This window comes from Lampetra fluviatilis, chromosome 36 (assembly GCF_964198595.1).
Source record: "Lampetra fluviatilis chromosome 36, kcLamFluv1.1, whole genome shotgun sequence".
Lineage (NCBI taxonomy): Eukaryota > Metazoa > Chordata > Hyperoartia > Petromyzontiformes > Petromyzontidae > Lampetra > Lampetra fluviatilis.
The window spans coordinates 9678733-9694847 of record NC_136310.1 but is presented as its reverse complement, the minus strand read 5'-3'; the positions used below and the strand labels follow the sequence as shown (position 1 = coordinate 9694847).

Sequence of the window (16115 nt, the reverse complement as noted above, 5' to 3'; positions counted from 1 at the left end):
GGGCCTCCCCTAGGTCGGCTCAGTCTCAAATGAGTACCTGGTGCGGTGTGTAGTAAACATCGCCACGAGGGAGACAAAGGTGGTCGGGCGTGGTGCTGGCCACCCACCCGCTCGCGTGCCGTGCCAGCTTTAATAGGTGCTCGCTAACAGCACTTGCCCCAACAGTCTGTTAAGACTATTCGGGGGATCTTAGTCTTTGGTGGCGGTGGTTGTGATGGTGGTGGTGCTGGTGGTGATTGTGGTGGTGCTTGTGGTAGTGGTGGTGGTTGTGGTGGTGTTGCCCATGCTCTGCACGTGACTGCCCATCGTAGTCACCCAGCGCCCTGTGGAGGCAGCAGCAGGGGGGGGGGAGGTGGGGTTGGTGGCTCACACACGGATGATGTGGAACTCCCTTCCCGCGGCTCGCTAGGAGGAGGCAGTGCAGCAAGTGGGATCATCGCCACCTGTTCATTCCATCTCTACAGGGGGGTGGGGATAGAGCGTTGCCCCCTCGCGCGAGGCGTGGGTTGTCTCCGGGTGCTCCGGTCTCCCCCCCCCCTCCCCCCACGTGCATAATAAACACGACGACTCGTCATTCATCGGCTGTAAACATCTTTAAGTCAATAAACGCACTGTGTGGCAGCAGCAGCAGCAGCTGGAGCAGTTGGAGCAGCTCCCTGGCTGAACAAGAGTCATTGCGACTCGTGTCGCGTTCTCTGGATAAACTCCGTGACACCGCCGTTGTAAGATAAGTGCAGAGCATGTTCGGATATGTCTATCAAGCCAGCACAAGTATTGCTCGCAGCTGCAATGGGCCATGTTAATAGCGTCGCCAAATGAGTATGTGGGTCTCTATGAGAGTCTGTGGATCTCTGTGATTATATTGATGTGTGTGAATTTGTGGGTCTCGGTGTGAGTCTATGGGTCTCTGTGTGAGTCTGTGGGTCTCTGTGTGAGTCGCTGTGTGAGTCTCTGTATTAGTCTGTGAGTCTATGTGTGAGTCTGTGGGTCTCTATGAGTCTATTGATCTGGGTGAGTTTGTGGGTCTCGGTATGAGTCTGTAGGTCTCTGTGTGAGTCTGTGGATCTCTGTGTAAGTCTCTGTGTGAGTCTCTGTGTGATTCTGTGGGTTTCTGTGTGAGTTTGTGGGTGTCTGTATGAGTCTATGGGTCTGTGTGTGAGTTTGTGGGTCTCTGTTTGAGTATATGGCTCTGTGTGTAGGTTTATGGTCTCTGTGTGAGTCTATGGGTCTGTGCAAGTCTATGGGTCTCTGTGTGAGTCTATGGGTCTGTGTGAGTCTATGGGTCTCTGTGTGAGTCTATGGATCTCTGTGTGAGTCTATGGGTCTGTGTGAGTCTATGGGTCTCTGTGTGAGTCTATGGATCTGTGTGTGAGTCTATGGGTCTGTGCGAGTCTATGGGTCTCTGTGTGAGTCTATGGATCTGTGTGTGAGTCGATGAGTCTGTGCGAGTCTATGAGTCTGTGTGTGAGTCTATGAGTCTGTGTGTGAGTCTATGGGTCTGTGTGTGAGTCTATGGGTCTCTGTGTGAGTCTATGAGTCTGTGCGAGTCTATGGATCTCTGTGTGAGTCTATCAGTCTGTGTGTGAGTCTATGGGTCTCTGTGTGAGTCTATGAGTCTCTGTGTGAGTCTATGAGTCTGTGTGTGAGTCTATGGGTCTCTGTGTGAGTCTATGAGTTTGTGCGAGTCTATGGGTCTCTGTGCGAGTCTGTGGGTCTCTGTGTGAGTATATGGGTCTCTGTGTGAGTCTATGGGACTCTATGTGAGTCTATGGGTCTTTGTGTGAGTCTATGGGTCTCTGTGTGAGTCTATAGGTCTCTGTGTGAGTCTATGGGTCTCTGTGTGAGTCTATGAGTCTGTGTGTATGTCTATGAGAACCCTAGATGACTGCTCACTGTGTTTGGAGCTAAAACCCAGATTGAAACCCGGGCTGTCTCAGCCTCGGCGTCACCTTAGCTCCGAACGTAACATATCCACGGCGGAGTGGTGGCGCAGCGATTAGCGCATTGCGCTACGCCAACCTGAGTTCGATTCCCGGCCACATCCAACGTCTTATCAACTACTAAACTAAAGTGCCTGTAATTACTCTACCAGGTGAGGCCCACTGAGCTCTTCTTCAGAAGCGACCTGGCCACAAATGATAGCTCAACGAAGTGGGCTCATCATCGCGTGGAAATGTCTGGCAGCTAAAGACTCTAAACGCGTGACGTTGATTGTAAATGTGGATGGATAAACCGGAATACCCGGAGACAAATCCACGCGACCACAGGGAGAGAGAGACGCAGACTCCAAATATACAGCAGCAGCAGGCGTCAGGGTCGGGATCGAACCCACTACCTCCTGTACACCAGGCGAGGTCGTTAACATCTCCTAGCCACCGTGGCGCTACGTCACCACCAACCCCCCCCCCCCGGGTTGTGCTCCCCCTCGCCAACCCCGCACGGACCGGAGCGGTGAAGTACGGTCAAACAACCCCCCCCCCACCCCCCCAGGGGGGGTGGGGGGAGGCGTTCATCCAGCAGTGGATCGGGAAAGGAGAACATCTCTATTGACATCCTCCTCTCACCCCCCCCCTCACCCCCCTCTCACACCCCCCCCCCAGGCGCGTGAGGGTGAGGGTGAGGCTGCCGCCGTGGACGAACCCCTGGGTGAGTGCGGGCGGTGGGGGCGGTGAGCGGTGTGCGCTCTGTGCGGGGTGCGTGGTGGTGTATGCGGTGTGTGCGGTGTGCGGTGGGGTGGTGGTGTGTGTTGTGTGCGCTGTGCGTGGTGGTGTGCTGTGTGTAGTGTGTGATGGTATGTGGTTGTGTATGGTGGTGTGGTGGTGGTGTGGTGGTGTGTGCGGTGTGCGTGGTGGTGTGGTGATGTGTGCTGTGTGGTGTGCTCTGTGTGCTGTGGGCGCTGTGTGTGCTGTGTGTGGTTGTGTGGCGGTGTGTGGTGTGTGATGGTATGTGGTTGTGTGTGGTGGTGGTGGTGTGGTGCTGTGTGCGGTGTGCGCTGTGTGTAGTGTGCTGCGTGTAGCGTGCGGTTGTGCACTGTGTGTAGTGCGTAGTGGTGTGTGGTCATGTGTGATGGTGGGCTATGTGTGGTGGTGTGGTTGTGTGTGACAGTGTGGTGGTGTGGTGCGGTGTGGTTGTGTGTGGTGGTGTGTGGTGGTGTGGTGCGGTGTGCAGGCCCGTATGCAGTGCGAGTACGGTATCAATCTCTGTGGTGGCACTGGTGGCGCAGTAAGGCTTGTGGTGCGGTGGGAGTGGTGTGGTGACACACGCTGGTGTGGTGCGTGTAGGGGTGTGCGTGTCGGCATGTGGTATTGATCTGTGCGCTGGTGCGCTGGTGCGTGTAGGGGTGTGTGCGTGTAGGGGTGTGGTATTGATCTGTGCGCTGGTGCGCTGTGCGGTGCGTGTAGGGGTGTGGTATTGATCTGTGCGCTGGTGCGGTGCGTGTTTGGTGTGTGCGTGTAGGGGTGTGGTATTGATCTGTGCGCTGGTGCGGTGCGTGTTGGGTGTGTGCGTGTAGGGGTGTGGTATTGATCTGTGCGCTGGTGCGGTGCGTGTTGGGTGTGTGCGTGTAGGGGTGTGGTATTGATCTGTGCGCTGGTGCGCTGTGTGGTGCGTGTATGGGTGTGCGTGGCGTGCATGTGGTATTGACCTGTGCGGTGCGTGTATGGGTGTGGTATTGACCTGTGCGCTGGTGCGTCTAGGGGTGTGCGTGTCGTGCGGGCTGCCCGTGAGTGGCGAGGGCTGCGTGGCGGAGCAGCGGCTGCACCACGTCCACTGCTTCACGTGCGCCACCTGCGCCCGGCGCCTGCAGGGGCTGCCCTTCTACAGCACGCCCGGCGTGGGACACCTGTGCGAGGCCTGCTACCTGGTCAGCCCCCGGCGGCCGGGGTCACCCGCAGGGTCACAGCCGGGGTCACTGGGTCACAGCCGGGTCACAGCCGGGGTTACAGTCGGGGTCACAGTCGGGGTCACAGTCGGGGTCACAGCCGGGTCACAGCCGGGGTCACAGTTGGGGTCGCAGTCGGGGTCGCAGTCGGGGTCACAGTCGGGGTCACAATCGGGGTCACAGCTGGGTCACAGCCGGGGTCACAGTTGGGGTCACAGTCGGTCACAGCTGGGGTCAAAGTCGGGGTCGGGGTCACAGTTGGGGTCGCAGTCGGGGTCGGGGTCACAGTTGGGGTCGCAGTCGGGGTCACAGTTGGTCACAGCCAGGGTCACAGCCGGGGTCACAGTCGTGGTCACAGCCGGGGTCACAGTCGGGGTCGTAGTTGGGGTTACAGTCGGGGTCACAGTCGGGGTCAGAGCCGGGGTCAGAGCCAGGATCACACAATCAGGGCTGATGCTGCCTCCCTCCTGCTGATGTTGACACACCGCACTCCCCGTGCGTCTCCCCATGTCTCGCTGTGTGTCTCCCCCTTGCTTGTCCTGATGTCCCCCCCCCCCGTGTTTCCCCTGCGCGTGTCCCCGTGCGCTCCCCCGTGTCCCCGCGCGACAGGAGACGCTGGAGCGCTGCAGCGTGTGCGGCGAGGCCATCGTGAACCGCATCCTGCACGCCACGGGGCGCGCCTTCCACCCGGCGTGCTTCGCGTGCTCCGAGTGCGGCACGAGCCTGGACGGCGTTCCCTTCACCGTGTGCTCCGCCAACCGCGTGCACTGCCTCGAGGATTTCCACAGGCAAACCGCACAGCCGCCGCCGCGGCCGCCACCGTCGCACAACCGTGATCACCACGATCACCACGATCACCGCGATCGTGGTCGCGCAACCACGATGACCGCAATCATACAACCACCATCACCAGGACCACCACGGTCACTGCAATCACATAACCACGATCACCGGGACCACCACGGTCACCGCCACCACGGACAACCACGATCACCGGGACCACCACGATCACCACCACTACCACGATCACCAGGTCCACCACAACGATCACCAGGTCCACGACCACCACCACCACGATCACCAGGACCACCACGGTCACCGCAACCACGGACAACCACGATCACCGGGACCACGATCACCACGATCACCACCACCACCAAGATCACCACAACCACACACAACCACGATCACCAGGACCACCACAGTCACCACAACCACACACAACCACGATCACCGGGACCACCACCACCACGATCACCACCACCACCACCAAGATCACCACAACCACACACAACCACGATCCCCGCACGATCACACAGCCGAGAAGCAGGAAGGCCTCGCTCGCATCATCATCATCAGCATCATCACTCCGCGTGTTCACCCAGGAAGGCTTTGCCGAGTCTCAAGAGCCCCTTGGTTCGGGAGGGTCCTGCCAGGTTGTATCGGTAGGGGGCGATGCTGCCGCTGTGTGAACCCTCTAGAGTTTACTTTGCAGGGGATGATGTCTCGGCGTTGGGGGACGTTTTTTTTTGGCCGATAGCCGTTCACAACGTGCGATCAGCTACGGGAAGAGAATTGAGAATCCAGAGGAAAGCCGCCGTGTGGGACAGGGGCAGAACGTGCAAGCTCCATTCACTCGCACCAGCCCTGGCGGATAGCGACCCCTAGTGGATAACGGCCGCTTACGATGCGGTGCATGTGTGCGGTGTGGAGTGTATGGTGCGGTGCATGTGTGCGGTGTGGAGTGTATGGTGCGGTGCATGTGTGCGGTGTGGAGTGTATGGTGCGGTGCATGTGTGCGGTGTGGAGTGTATGGTGCGGTGCATGTGTGCGGTGTGGAGTGTACGGTGCGGTGTGGAGTGTATGGTGCGGTGCATGTGTGCGGTGTGGAGTGTACGGTGCGGTGCATGTGTGCGGTGTGGTGTGTACGGTGCGGTGCATGTGTGCGGTGTGGAGTGTATGGTGCGGTGCATGTGTGCGGTGTGGAGTGTATGGTGCGGTGCATGTGTGTGGTGTGGAGTGTATGGTGCGGTGCATGTGTGCGGTGTGGAGTGTATGGTGCGGTGCATGTGTGTGGTGTGGAGTGTATGGTGCGGTGCATGTGTGCGGTGTGGTGTGTACGGTGCGGTGCATGTGTGCGGTGTGGAGTGTATGGTGCGGTGCATGTGTGCGGTGTGGAGTGTACGGTGCGGTGTGGAGTGTATGGTGCGGTGCATGTGTGCGGTGTGGAGTGTACGGTGCGGTGTGGAGTGTACGGTGCGGTGCATGTGTGCGGTGTGGTGTGTATGGTGCGGTGCATGTGTGCGGTGTGGAGTGTATGGTGCGGTGCATGTGTGCGGTGTGGAGTGTACGGTGCGGTGTGGTGTGTACGGTGCGGTGCATGTGTGCGGTGTGGTGTGTATGGTGCGGTGCATGTGTGCGGTGTGGAGTGTACGGTGCGGTGCATGTGTGCGGTGTGGAGTGTATGGTGCGGTGTGGTGTGTACGGTGCGGTGCATGTGTGCGGTGTGGAGTGTATGGTGCGGTGTGGTGTGTACGGTGCGGTGCATGTGTGCGGTGTGGTGTGTATGGTGCGGTGCATGTGTGCGGTGTGGAGTGTATGGTGCGGTGTGGTGTGTACTGTGCGGTGCTTGTGTGCGGTGTGGAGTGTATGGTGCGGTGCATGTGTGCGGTGTGGAGTGTATGGTGCGGTGTGGTGTGTACTGTGCGGTGCTTGTGTGCGGTGTGGAGTGTATGGTGCGGTGCATGTGTGCGGTGTGGAGTGTATGGTGCGGTGTGGTGTGTACGGTGCGGTGCATGTGTGCGGTGTGGAGTGTATGGTGCGGTGCATGTGTGCGGTGTGGAGTGTATGGTGCGGTGTGGTGTGTACTGTGCGGTGCTTGTGTGCGGTGTGGAGTGTATGGTGCGGTGCATGTGTGTGGTGTGGAGTGTATGGTGCGGTGTGGTGTGTACTGTGCGGTGCTTGTGTGCGGTGTGGAGTGTATGGTGCGGTGCATGTGTGTGGTGTGGAGTGTATGGTGCGGTGCATGTGTGTGGTGTGGTGTGTACGGTGCGGTGCATGTGTGCGGTGTGGAGTGTATGGTGCGGTGCATGTGTGTGGTGTGGAGTGTATGGTGCGGTGTGGTGTGTACGGTGTGGAGTGCATGTGTGCGGTGTGGAGTGTATGGTGCGGTGCATGTGTGCGGTGTGGAGTGTATGGTGCGGTGTGGTGTGTACGGTGCGGTGCATGTGTGCGGTGTGGAGTGTATGGTGCGGTGCTTGTGTGTGGTGTGTGCAGTGCACGGTGTGTATGATGCGGTGCATGTGTGCGGTGTGGTGTGTACGGTGCGGTGCATGTGTGTGGTGTGTACGGTGCGGTGCATTTGTGCAGTGCGGTGTGTACGGAGTGGTGCTTGTGTGTGGTGCGTCTGTGTGGTGTGTAAGGCGCGGTGCGTGTGGCATTGTGCGCATTGTTTACGGTGTGTGTGGTGCATGTGTGCGTGTGTGTGGTGCGTGCGGTGTGTGCGGTGCGTGCTGTGCGTGTGGTGCGTGCGGTGTGTGCGTGTGCGTGTGGTGCGTGTGGTGCGTGTGTGTGTAGTGCGTGTGGTACGTGCGGTGTTCATGGTGCGTGCGGTGCGTGCGGTGCGTGTGGTGTGTGCAGGAAGTTTGCCCCGCGCTGCTCGGTGTGCGGCGAGGCCATCGTGCCGGCGCCCGGCGAGAAGGAGACGCTGCGCGTCGTGGCGCTCGACCGCAGCTTCCACGTCGCCTGCTACAAGTGCGAGGTGAGCGCGGGCAAAGGTCCCCCGCGTAGCCTGCGCGGCCTCACTGGGGCAAGTGCTGTTGGCGCGCCACTCCCCCCCCACCCCCCACACCGCCTGGTTCAGATTTTGAGGTGGTTGCCGTGAGCGGGAATGGAACTCGGGTCGCCAGGTTCGCCCGTTAACCGCTGCGCCACCGCTCCCCACCACCCAGATTTGTATTTATTTATTTACCAGGTAAGTTCCTGCTGAGCTCTGTAGATATTTTTCAGAAGTGACCTGGCCATGACAGATGATAGCTCCACGAGGTGGCTTACACTGGTCAACAAAAAAAAAACATTTTTTTCTGGCCTGGACTTTTGCAGCTGTTCTAGACTAATTTCAGGGTGCTGATTCCAAATCTGATGTCAGATTTGCTCTATCACATCTCATTTTATGCTATCGGCATACCCCATTTTCATTGATTTTACCCGAAATTAACTCTGTCACTTATGATTGCAAGTTGTTGCGAGGCAGTGACTGCTTTCGTGTTAAAATATGGTGCTGTATTTTTAGGATAGTGTGTTTATAATATAATTTTATGTAGATATCCACATTTATTTAATACTTTTCTTCTGCAGTTTTCATTGAAAATGCAATATTTGATATCTCAAAAACCTGATGTGATTAACAAAAACTGATGCCAGATTTGGAATCAGCACTCCAAAATTACCTTAAAACCGTTGGAATATCTTATGCCAAGAAAAGTGTGTTGACCAGTGTTATCGTCATCACGTGGAAATGTACAGCAGCCAAATACTCTGAGCGCGTGACGTCGATTCTAAATGTCGGAGGGAAAAACCCGGAGGGCTCAGAGAAATAATTCACGCGTGGAAAGAGAGAGACACACAAACTCCAAATATACAGCTGCAGGCGTCAGGGTCGGGATCGAACCCACGACCTCCTGTACACCAGGCGAGGGAGTTAACATCTCCTAGCCACCGTGATGATGATGAAAGAGAGAGACACGCAAACTCAAAATATAAAGCTGCAGGCGTCAGGGTCGGGATCGAACCCACGACCTCCTGCATACCAGGCGAGGGAGTTAACATCTCCTAGCCACCCTGATGATGATGATGAGAGAGACACACAAACTCCAAATATATAGCAGCAGGCGTCAGGGGTCGGGATCGAACCCACGACCTCCTGCATACCAGGCGAGGGAGTTAACATCTCCTAGCCACCGCAATGCCTCCTGGGATTGCTCTTCTGCTGCTGCTGCTGTGTGAACGGAGTGGAACAACGTGGACGTCCAAGACAATAAACACCTCCTCGTTCGAGAACCGAACATCAATCGCACCACCTCCTGGCTACGACATTCCTCCTCTTCCTCGTCGAAGGCACCGCTGGTGGAGTCACCCATCGCATCGGGACGTCACCAAGAGGCCGATGCCGCCCCCTCGTCCATACAGCAGAGGTCGCAAACGGGTTTTGATTCCTTACCCGTACCCGGCCGCACCAGGGTCGCAAACGGGTACGGGTACCTGATTGCGACCTCTGGGATGAAGCCATGTTGCAGGCGCGGGTGGGTTGATTCTAGGAACTTGAATTGTGAGAAGAGACAAGACGTTGGGAAATGAGTGACAAACGGTGACTCACCAGTGACTCACGGCCTACCCGTACCCGTACCCGGCCGCACCAGGGTCGCAAACGGGTACCCGTACCCGGCCGGGAATAAAAACCCGTTTGCGACCTCTGCTTACTAGGTGTTAGGTGGTGGTGGTGGTAGTGGTGGTGGTGGGCACGGTGTGGGCTGCTCACCACCCCTCTGGCCACCCACCCCCTCGTGTGCCGTGCCGGCCTTCATGAGGTGCTACTCGCTAGCAGCACTTGCCCCAGCAGTTTGTTGACTCCCCGTGTGTCTCTGTGTGTCTCCGTGCGTGTCCCCATGTGTGTCGCTGTGTGTCTCCCGTGTGTCTCGGCGTGTGTCTCCCCGTGTGTGTCTCTGTGTGTCCCCGTGTGTCTCCCCGTGTGTGTCGCTGTTTGTCTCCCCGTGTGTCCCCGTGTGTCCCCGTGTGTGTCTCTGTGTGTCTCCCCGTGTATTTCCGTGTGTGTCCCCGTGTGTGTCCCCGTGTGTCCCCGTGTGTGTCTCTGTGTGTCCCCGTGTGTCTCCCCGTGTGTGTCGCTGTTTGTCTCCCCGTGTGTCCCCGTGTGTCCCCGTGTGTGTCTCTGTGTGTCCCCCGTGTGTCCCCGTGTGTGTCCCCGTGTGTGTCCCCGTGCGTGTCCCCGTGTGTCTCCGTGTGTCTCCGTGTGTCTCTGTGTGTCCCCCGTGTGTCCCCGTGTGTGTCCCCGTGTGTGTCCCCGTGCGTGTCCCCGTGTGTCTGTGTGTCGCTGTGTGTCCCCCGTGTGTCTCTGTGTGTCCCCCGTGTGTCTCCGCGCGTGTCCCCGTGCGTGTCCCCGTGTGTGTCTCCGTGTGTCTCTGCGTGTCCCCCGTGTGTCTCCGGCGTGTCCCCGTGACGCAGGACTGCGGGCTGGTGCTGTCCCCCTCGGAGGGCAAGGAGAGGGGCTGCTTCCCGCTGGACGGCCACATCCTCTGCTTCCAGTGCAGCGACTCGCGGCTGCAGGCGCGGCCCGGTCTGGCTGGCCCACAGCCTCTCTCATCATAAACACACTCACACACACACTCACATACATACATACACACACATACACTCACATACACACACTCACATACATACACACACATACACTCACATACACATACACACACTCACATACATACACACACATACACACACATACACACACTCACATACATACACACTCACATACACACACTCACTCACATACACACACTCACATACACACACTCACATACACACACACTCACATACACACACTCACATACACACACTCACATACACACTCACACACACACTCACATACATACATACACATACACTCACATACACACACTCACATACATACACACACATACACTCACTCACATACATACACACACATACACACACATACACACACTCACATACATACACACTCACATACATACACACACTCACATACACACACTCACTCACATACACACACTCACATACACACACTCACATACACACACACTCACATACACACACTCACATACACACACTCACATACACACTCACACACACACTCACATACATACATACACATACACTCACATACACTCACATACATACACACACATACACTCACATACACACACTCACATACATACACACACATACACACACATACACACACTCACATACACACACTCACACACACACACAAGATATACAGAGATGCACACACACACAGGCCGATCCTATGGGGGATAATTTGTTGGACCCACATTACATACACGTACACACACGTGTACACACACCCACACACATTAACACGTGTACACACACAGTAACACCTGTACACACACACGCACAGTAACACGTGTACACATACATGCAGTGGTCCTATGCAATGTATTAGTCCCTGGATTGGTGTCTCCCCGTGTCTGCCCATGTCTCCCCGTTATCTCCCCATGTCTCCGTTATCTCCCAGTGTCTTCCCGTGTCTCCCCGTTATCTCCCAGTGTCTTCCCGTGTCTCCTTGTGTCTCCCAGTATCTCCCGCATGTCTTCCCGTGTCTCCCTGGATCTCCCCATTTATCCCCGTGTCTCACCCGTGTCTCCCCCTGTCTCCTTGTGTCTCCCTGCGTCTCCCCGCGTCTCCCCGCGTCTCCCTCGTATCCCCCTCCCCCCTATCCACTCACTATGCCAAAGACTGCACGCAAGCGCCTAACATCCTCTTGTTAACCCCGGGGGTTCCGATGGGATGAGGGTCAGGTTGGATCGTGGCTCTGCAGGTCCCCTTTCTCCAGGGGGTCTGGGTCCTGACTGTGCACTTGAGGTGCTGGGCTGGGCTAGCTTAGGGTCAGGACAACGGCCTAGAGTCAGGGGTCCGAGGGGGGGGGGTGACCCCACCCCGCCCACCCCCCATCCCTGTCCCATATTACACCCCCTCCCCCGCAAGCCTCTTCGTAAGCCTGGCACCTCGCCCCCCCCCTCACCACCTCCCCACCCCCCTCACCACCTCCCCCCGTGGAGCCCCGGTGCGATTGCACCGACTGCGCACTCGGTAGCTACTTGACCGCCCCCCCCCCTCCCTCGCTTGCTGCGCCCGCGTGGGAGACCGCGCTAGTCCCCCACCCCCTGTATCGTGCTTCGATGCTCCAACGCTGCCAGTGTCTATACGAGTATAAGAAAGCGAGAGAGAAAGAAACCCCCAACAATATTGTTCTGAGAGTCGATTCTCCGGGACTCGCGGAGCCTGCGAGGGCAGACGCTCGATGCGGCGGGCGGCGACGGACAACGTCGGGTCCCACGATGTTGAGGCGGAAGCCTGTCTGGTTGTGTCCATCCGACTGCCTTGTCCAGATATGGTCGCGATATCTGGACAAACAAATAATCCGGGGTACCTGTGGCTCGCGCTCGCGTCCGGGTATCAATCTGGTTACCACGAAGACAGATAACTGCTGGTCGTCCATCTGGAGTACCTCTGGCTAGCATCCACATCCGGTTGTACATCAATTTTCCTGGATCACATGCATCTGGTTGTCCATCTGGGGTACCTCTGGTTGTCACTCATCCGGTTGTCCATCTGGTTTCCTGGATCACATCTGGTTGTCCATCTGGTTTCCTGGACCACATACATCTGGTTGTCCATCTGGATCACTTGCATCTGGTTGTCCATCTGGATCACATGCATCTGGTTGTCCATCTGGTTTCCTGGAAATCAGACATCTGGTCGTCCATCTGGGATACCTCTATCATGATACCTGTCGCGACGATTTGCGTTCGTTGTAGCTCTCCGTCATCTCCGTCTTCGTTGTTTGGAAAGGGCACCCCCAGTGTCAGCTGTCTCCGTGCGCCACGCGGCGACCTCGGAATCCGGCCCTGCGAGGCGGGCATTCGTCTGCTGCCAGTACGGGGTGGCGGGGGGGGGGGGCGCGATGACCGATACGCATTGTACCCAAATTGAATAACTCCACTGCACTTGGTATCTGTCCGACGAGCTGATAACTCCTTTCACATTCAGTTAGCTCTCTGATGGGTTGCTTTGTAGATGTCCACTCCCATCTGGTTAGACATCTGGTTGGTTGGTACGTGGATGTCCAGTCCATCTGAGCATTTGGGATGAGGGCGTTCAATCTGTACAGTCGCCTCGCCGGATAATTGGCATTCGACTTTTCATCTGGGGGACAATCCACGTGGCGAGCATCCACCTGGGTGTCCCATCTGGGCACGGGTCATTCTGGAAATACTCGTGGGGCGCGCTCGCCTATCGCAAGGGTGAGGGCCCACCAGCTTCCCCACAGCAGAACGAACCACAGACAGATCTCTCCGTCAGCACGAGGTCGACCATCGGTAACCGTGCAGTCTCCTGCGGTAAGAATTCAACCAAATTCTCCCGCCCCCCAAACACAGACGCCAGCTCTCCGGACAGGTGGCAGAGCCTAGGTGAGGACCAACATCCCACCCCTGGCCCGCGATGACTCCTCGGGTCGTCGTCTTCCTTACCACGGAGTGGCCTCGCACAGGACTCGATCCGTACCGCCCCCCTCCCCCCACCCACCTCTGGCGGGTTTGTCCGGATTCGCCGTTGAGTGTTGTGTTCTCGCTGCGCGGTGTCGAGTCCCGCGAGTTTCCGCAGGACCGGGAGTCCAGCGCGGACCAAATAAAAAGATACGCCTTTTGTACTCAGTTCCCGTGCCCGGACCCTGTCGCTGTATCACGGTGGTGGTGATGGTGGTGGTGGTGATGGTGGGGATGGTGGTGGTGGTGGTGATGGTGGTGATGGTGATGGTGGTGATGGTGGTGGTGATGGTGGTGGTGGTGATGGTGGTGGTGGTGATGGTGGTGGTGGTGATGATGGTGGTGGTGATGGTGGTGATGATGGTGGTGGTGGTGGTGATGGTGGTGGTGGTGATGGTGGTGATGGTGGTGATGGTGGGGATGGTGGTGGTGGTGGTGATGGTGGTGGTGGTGATGGTGGGGATGGTGGTGGTGGTGGTGATGGTGGTGGTGGTGATGGTGGGGATGGTGGTGGTGGTGATGGTGATGATGATGGTGGTGATGGTGGTGGTGATGGTGGTGGTGGTGATGGTGGTGGTGATGGTGGTGGTGGTGATGGTGATGATGGTGGTGGTGATGATGGTGGTGGTGGTGATGGTGGTGGTGATGGTGGTGGTGGTGATGGTGATGATGGTGGTGGTGATGATGGTGGTGATGGTGGTGGTGGTGGTGATGGTGGTGGTGGCGATGGTGGTGATGGTATCCGTAATAGGGGAGCGGTAGTGTAGTAGCGGTTAGCTGGCTGCGCTACGAACCCGGCGACCCGAGTTCGATTCCCGGCCAACCACAGTGACGATTCTCTGTACCGGTTCTGGGCCTCCCCTAGGTCGACTCAGACATAAATGAGTACCTGGTGCGGTGCGTAAAGTCATCGCCATTGGGGAGACAAAGGCGGCTGGGCGTGGTGCTGGCCACCCACCCCCTCGTGTGCCGTTCTGGCCTTCGTAGGTGCTACTCGCTAACAGCACTTGCCCCAACAGTGTGTTGAGGCTATACGGGGGGTACTTTGTGTTTGGTATCCGCAATAGAGGTTTTTGGGTTAGATCGCGTAAATATCTAAATGTGTCGTTCAACTCGCCACCACCCGACACAGCCAATTAGCAAGGCTTGTCACGTAAACAGAACGTGCCAATTCGTTACTAGAACAGCACTAGTGTGTAGTATATAGTGTAGTGTATAGTAGTGTAGTGTATAGTGTAGTGTATAGTGTAGTGTACTAGTACAGCACTAACCGGTGTGTTGGAGAGCCAAGCCACAACATTTACAATCTGAGTACGACGTTTCACCAGTAATTACAACCAGCTTCATCAGGCGACAGCCAGATTTTAATTGTAAACGTTGTGGGTGTTCTCTCCAACACACAACCGGCTAGTGCTGTACGAGTCACGAATTGGCCACGTTCTGTTTACGTGACAAGCCTTGCTAATTGGCTGTGTCGGGTGGTGGCGAATTGAACGACACATTTAGATATTTACGCGATCTAACCCAAAAAACCCTTCTAGCATGGATAATATTGGTCGCGAAGGCCTACTAGCAGAGGTCGCAACCGGGTACCTGATACCCGTACCCTACCCGATACCCGGCTACCCGTACCCAGCCGGGTACGGGTACGGGGTACCCGTTTGCGACCCTGGTGCGGCTGGGTACGGGTACGGGTAGGCCGTGAGTCACCGGTGAGTCACCGTTTGTCACTCATTTCGGGTAGGGTACGGGTACCCGTACCCGGCCGGGTACGGGTACCCGTTTGCGACCCTGGTGCGGCCGGGTACGGGTAAGGAATCAAAACCCGTTTGCGACCTCTGCCTACTAGGTGTTAGGTGGTGGTGGTAGTGGTAGTGGTGGTGGTAGTGGTGGTGGTGGTACTGGTGGTGGTGGGCAAGGTGTGGGCTGCTCCCCACCCCTCTCACTGACCAAGCCCCGGGCGTGTTTCCCAGGGAGCACTGCGAGGTTCACCAAGGCAGGTGGCCACCGTCGTGGGTGAGTAATTGAGCGGCTCGCAGCAAATGAACGAGTGAATGATGAAAGTGAGGAGTGGGTGGATGAAACGGGTGGGCGATTTAAGTGAGTGAGTTCGTGGGTGACTTACCGGGCGACTTGGAGAATGAATGAGCGAGTGGGTGAGTGGGTTAGTGGGTGAGCGGGTTAGTGGGTGAGTGGAGATGGTTAGTGAGCTGGTGAGCGCGTGAGTGACCAAACCCAGACAGATTTCTCGGTCGGCCGAGGTCTATCAACATTTCACAGTTTATTGCAATAAGTTTCAAACCAATGCCAGCATCCGGTCTCTACACGCATCAATTCCGGCCATCCGAACGGCGGCGAGATGTTAACTACCTCGCCTGGTCTACAGGGGGTCGTGGGTTCGATCCCGACCCTGATGCCTGCTGCTGCTGTATATTTGGAGTTTGCGTGTCTCTCATCATCACAGCGGCGAGATGTTAACTACCTCGCCTGGTACGCAAGAGGTCGTGAGTTCGACCCCGACCCTGACCCCTGCTGCTGTATATTTGGAGTTTGCGGTGTGTCTCTCTCTCCGTGGTCGCGTGGATTTTTCTCCTGTATCTTACGATTTTCCCCATCCACATTTAGAATCAACATCAATCGTTTAGAGTAGTTGGCTGCCATACACGATGATAATAAGGCACTTTATTGGACTATCATTTGTGGCCAGGTCGCTTCTGAAAAAGAGCTATATAGATGAGTGGGCCTTACCTGGTCAAATAAAAACTAATTGTTTAGTTTTAGTTCAGAGTTTAACTTTTTTTTCATTTTACCAAGTAAGGCCCACTGAGCTACGTAGCGAACTGGCCACAAATGACAGCTCAACGAGGTGAATATCATACACGTGGCAATGC

General features: G+C 56.7%; 1 protein-coding gene across 1 annotated transcript in view; it reads left to right on the top strand.

Moving 5' to 3' along the window:
* The window catches only part of LOC144945089 (uncharacterized), a 38639-nt gene extending 25246 nt beyond the window's left edge, over window positions 1–13393 (top strand). The window contains exons 6-10 of the mRNA XM_078873332.1: window positions 2601–2646; window positions 3696–3862; window positions 4490–4668; window positions 7520–7640; window positions 10118–13393. Coding sequence (XP_078729458.1) covers window positions 2601–2646; window positions 3696–3862; window positions 4490–4668; window positions 7520–7640; window positions 10118–10261 — 657 coding nt within the window. The 3' untranslated portion in view covers window positions 10262–13393. The remainder of the gene's footprint in view (window positions 1–2600; window positions 2647–3695; window positions 3863–4489; window positions 4669–7519; window positions 7641–10117) is intronic.
* The last annotated feature ends 2722 nt before the right edge of the window (window positions 13394–16115 follow it).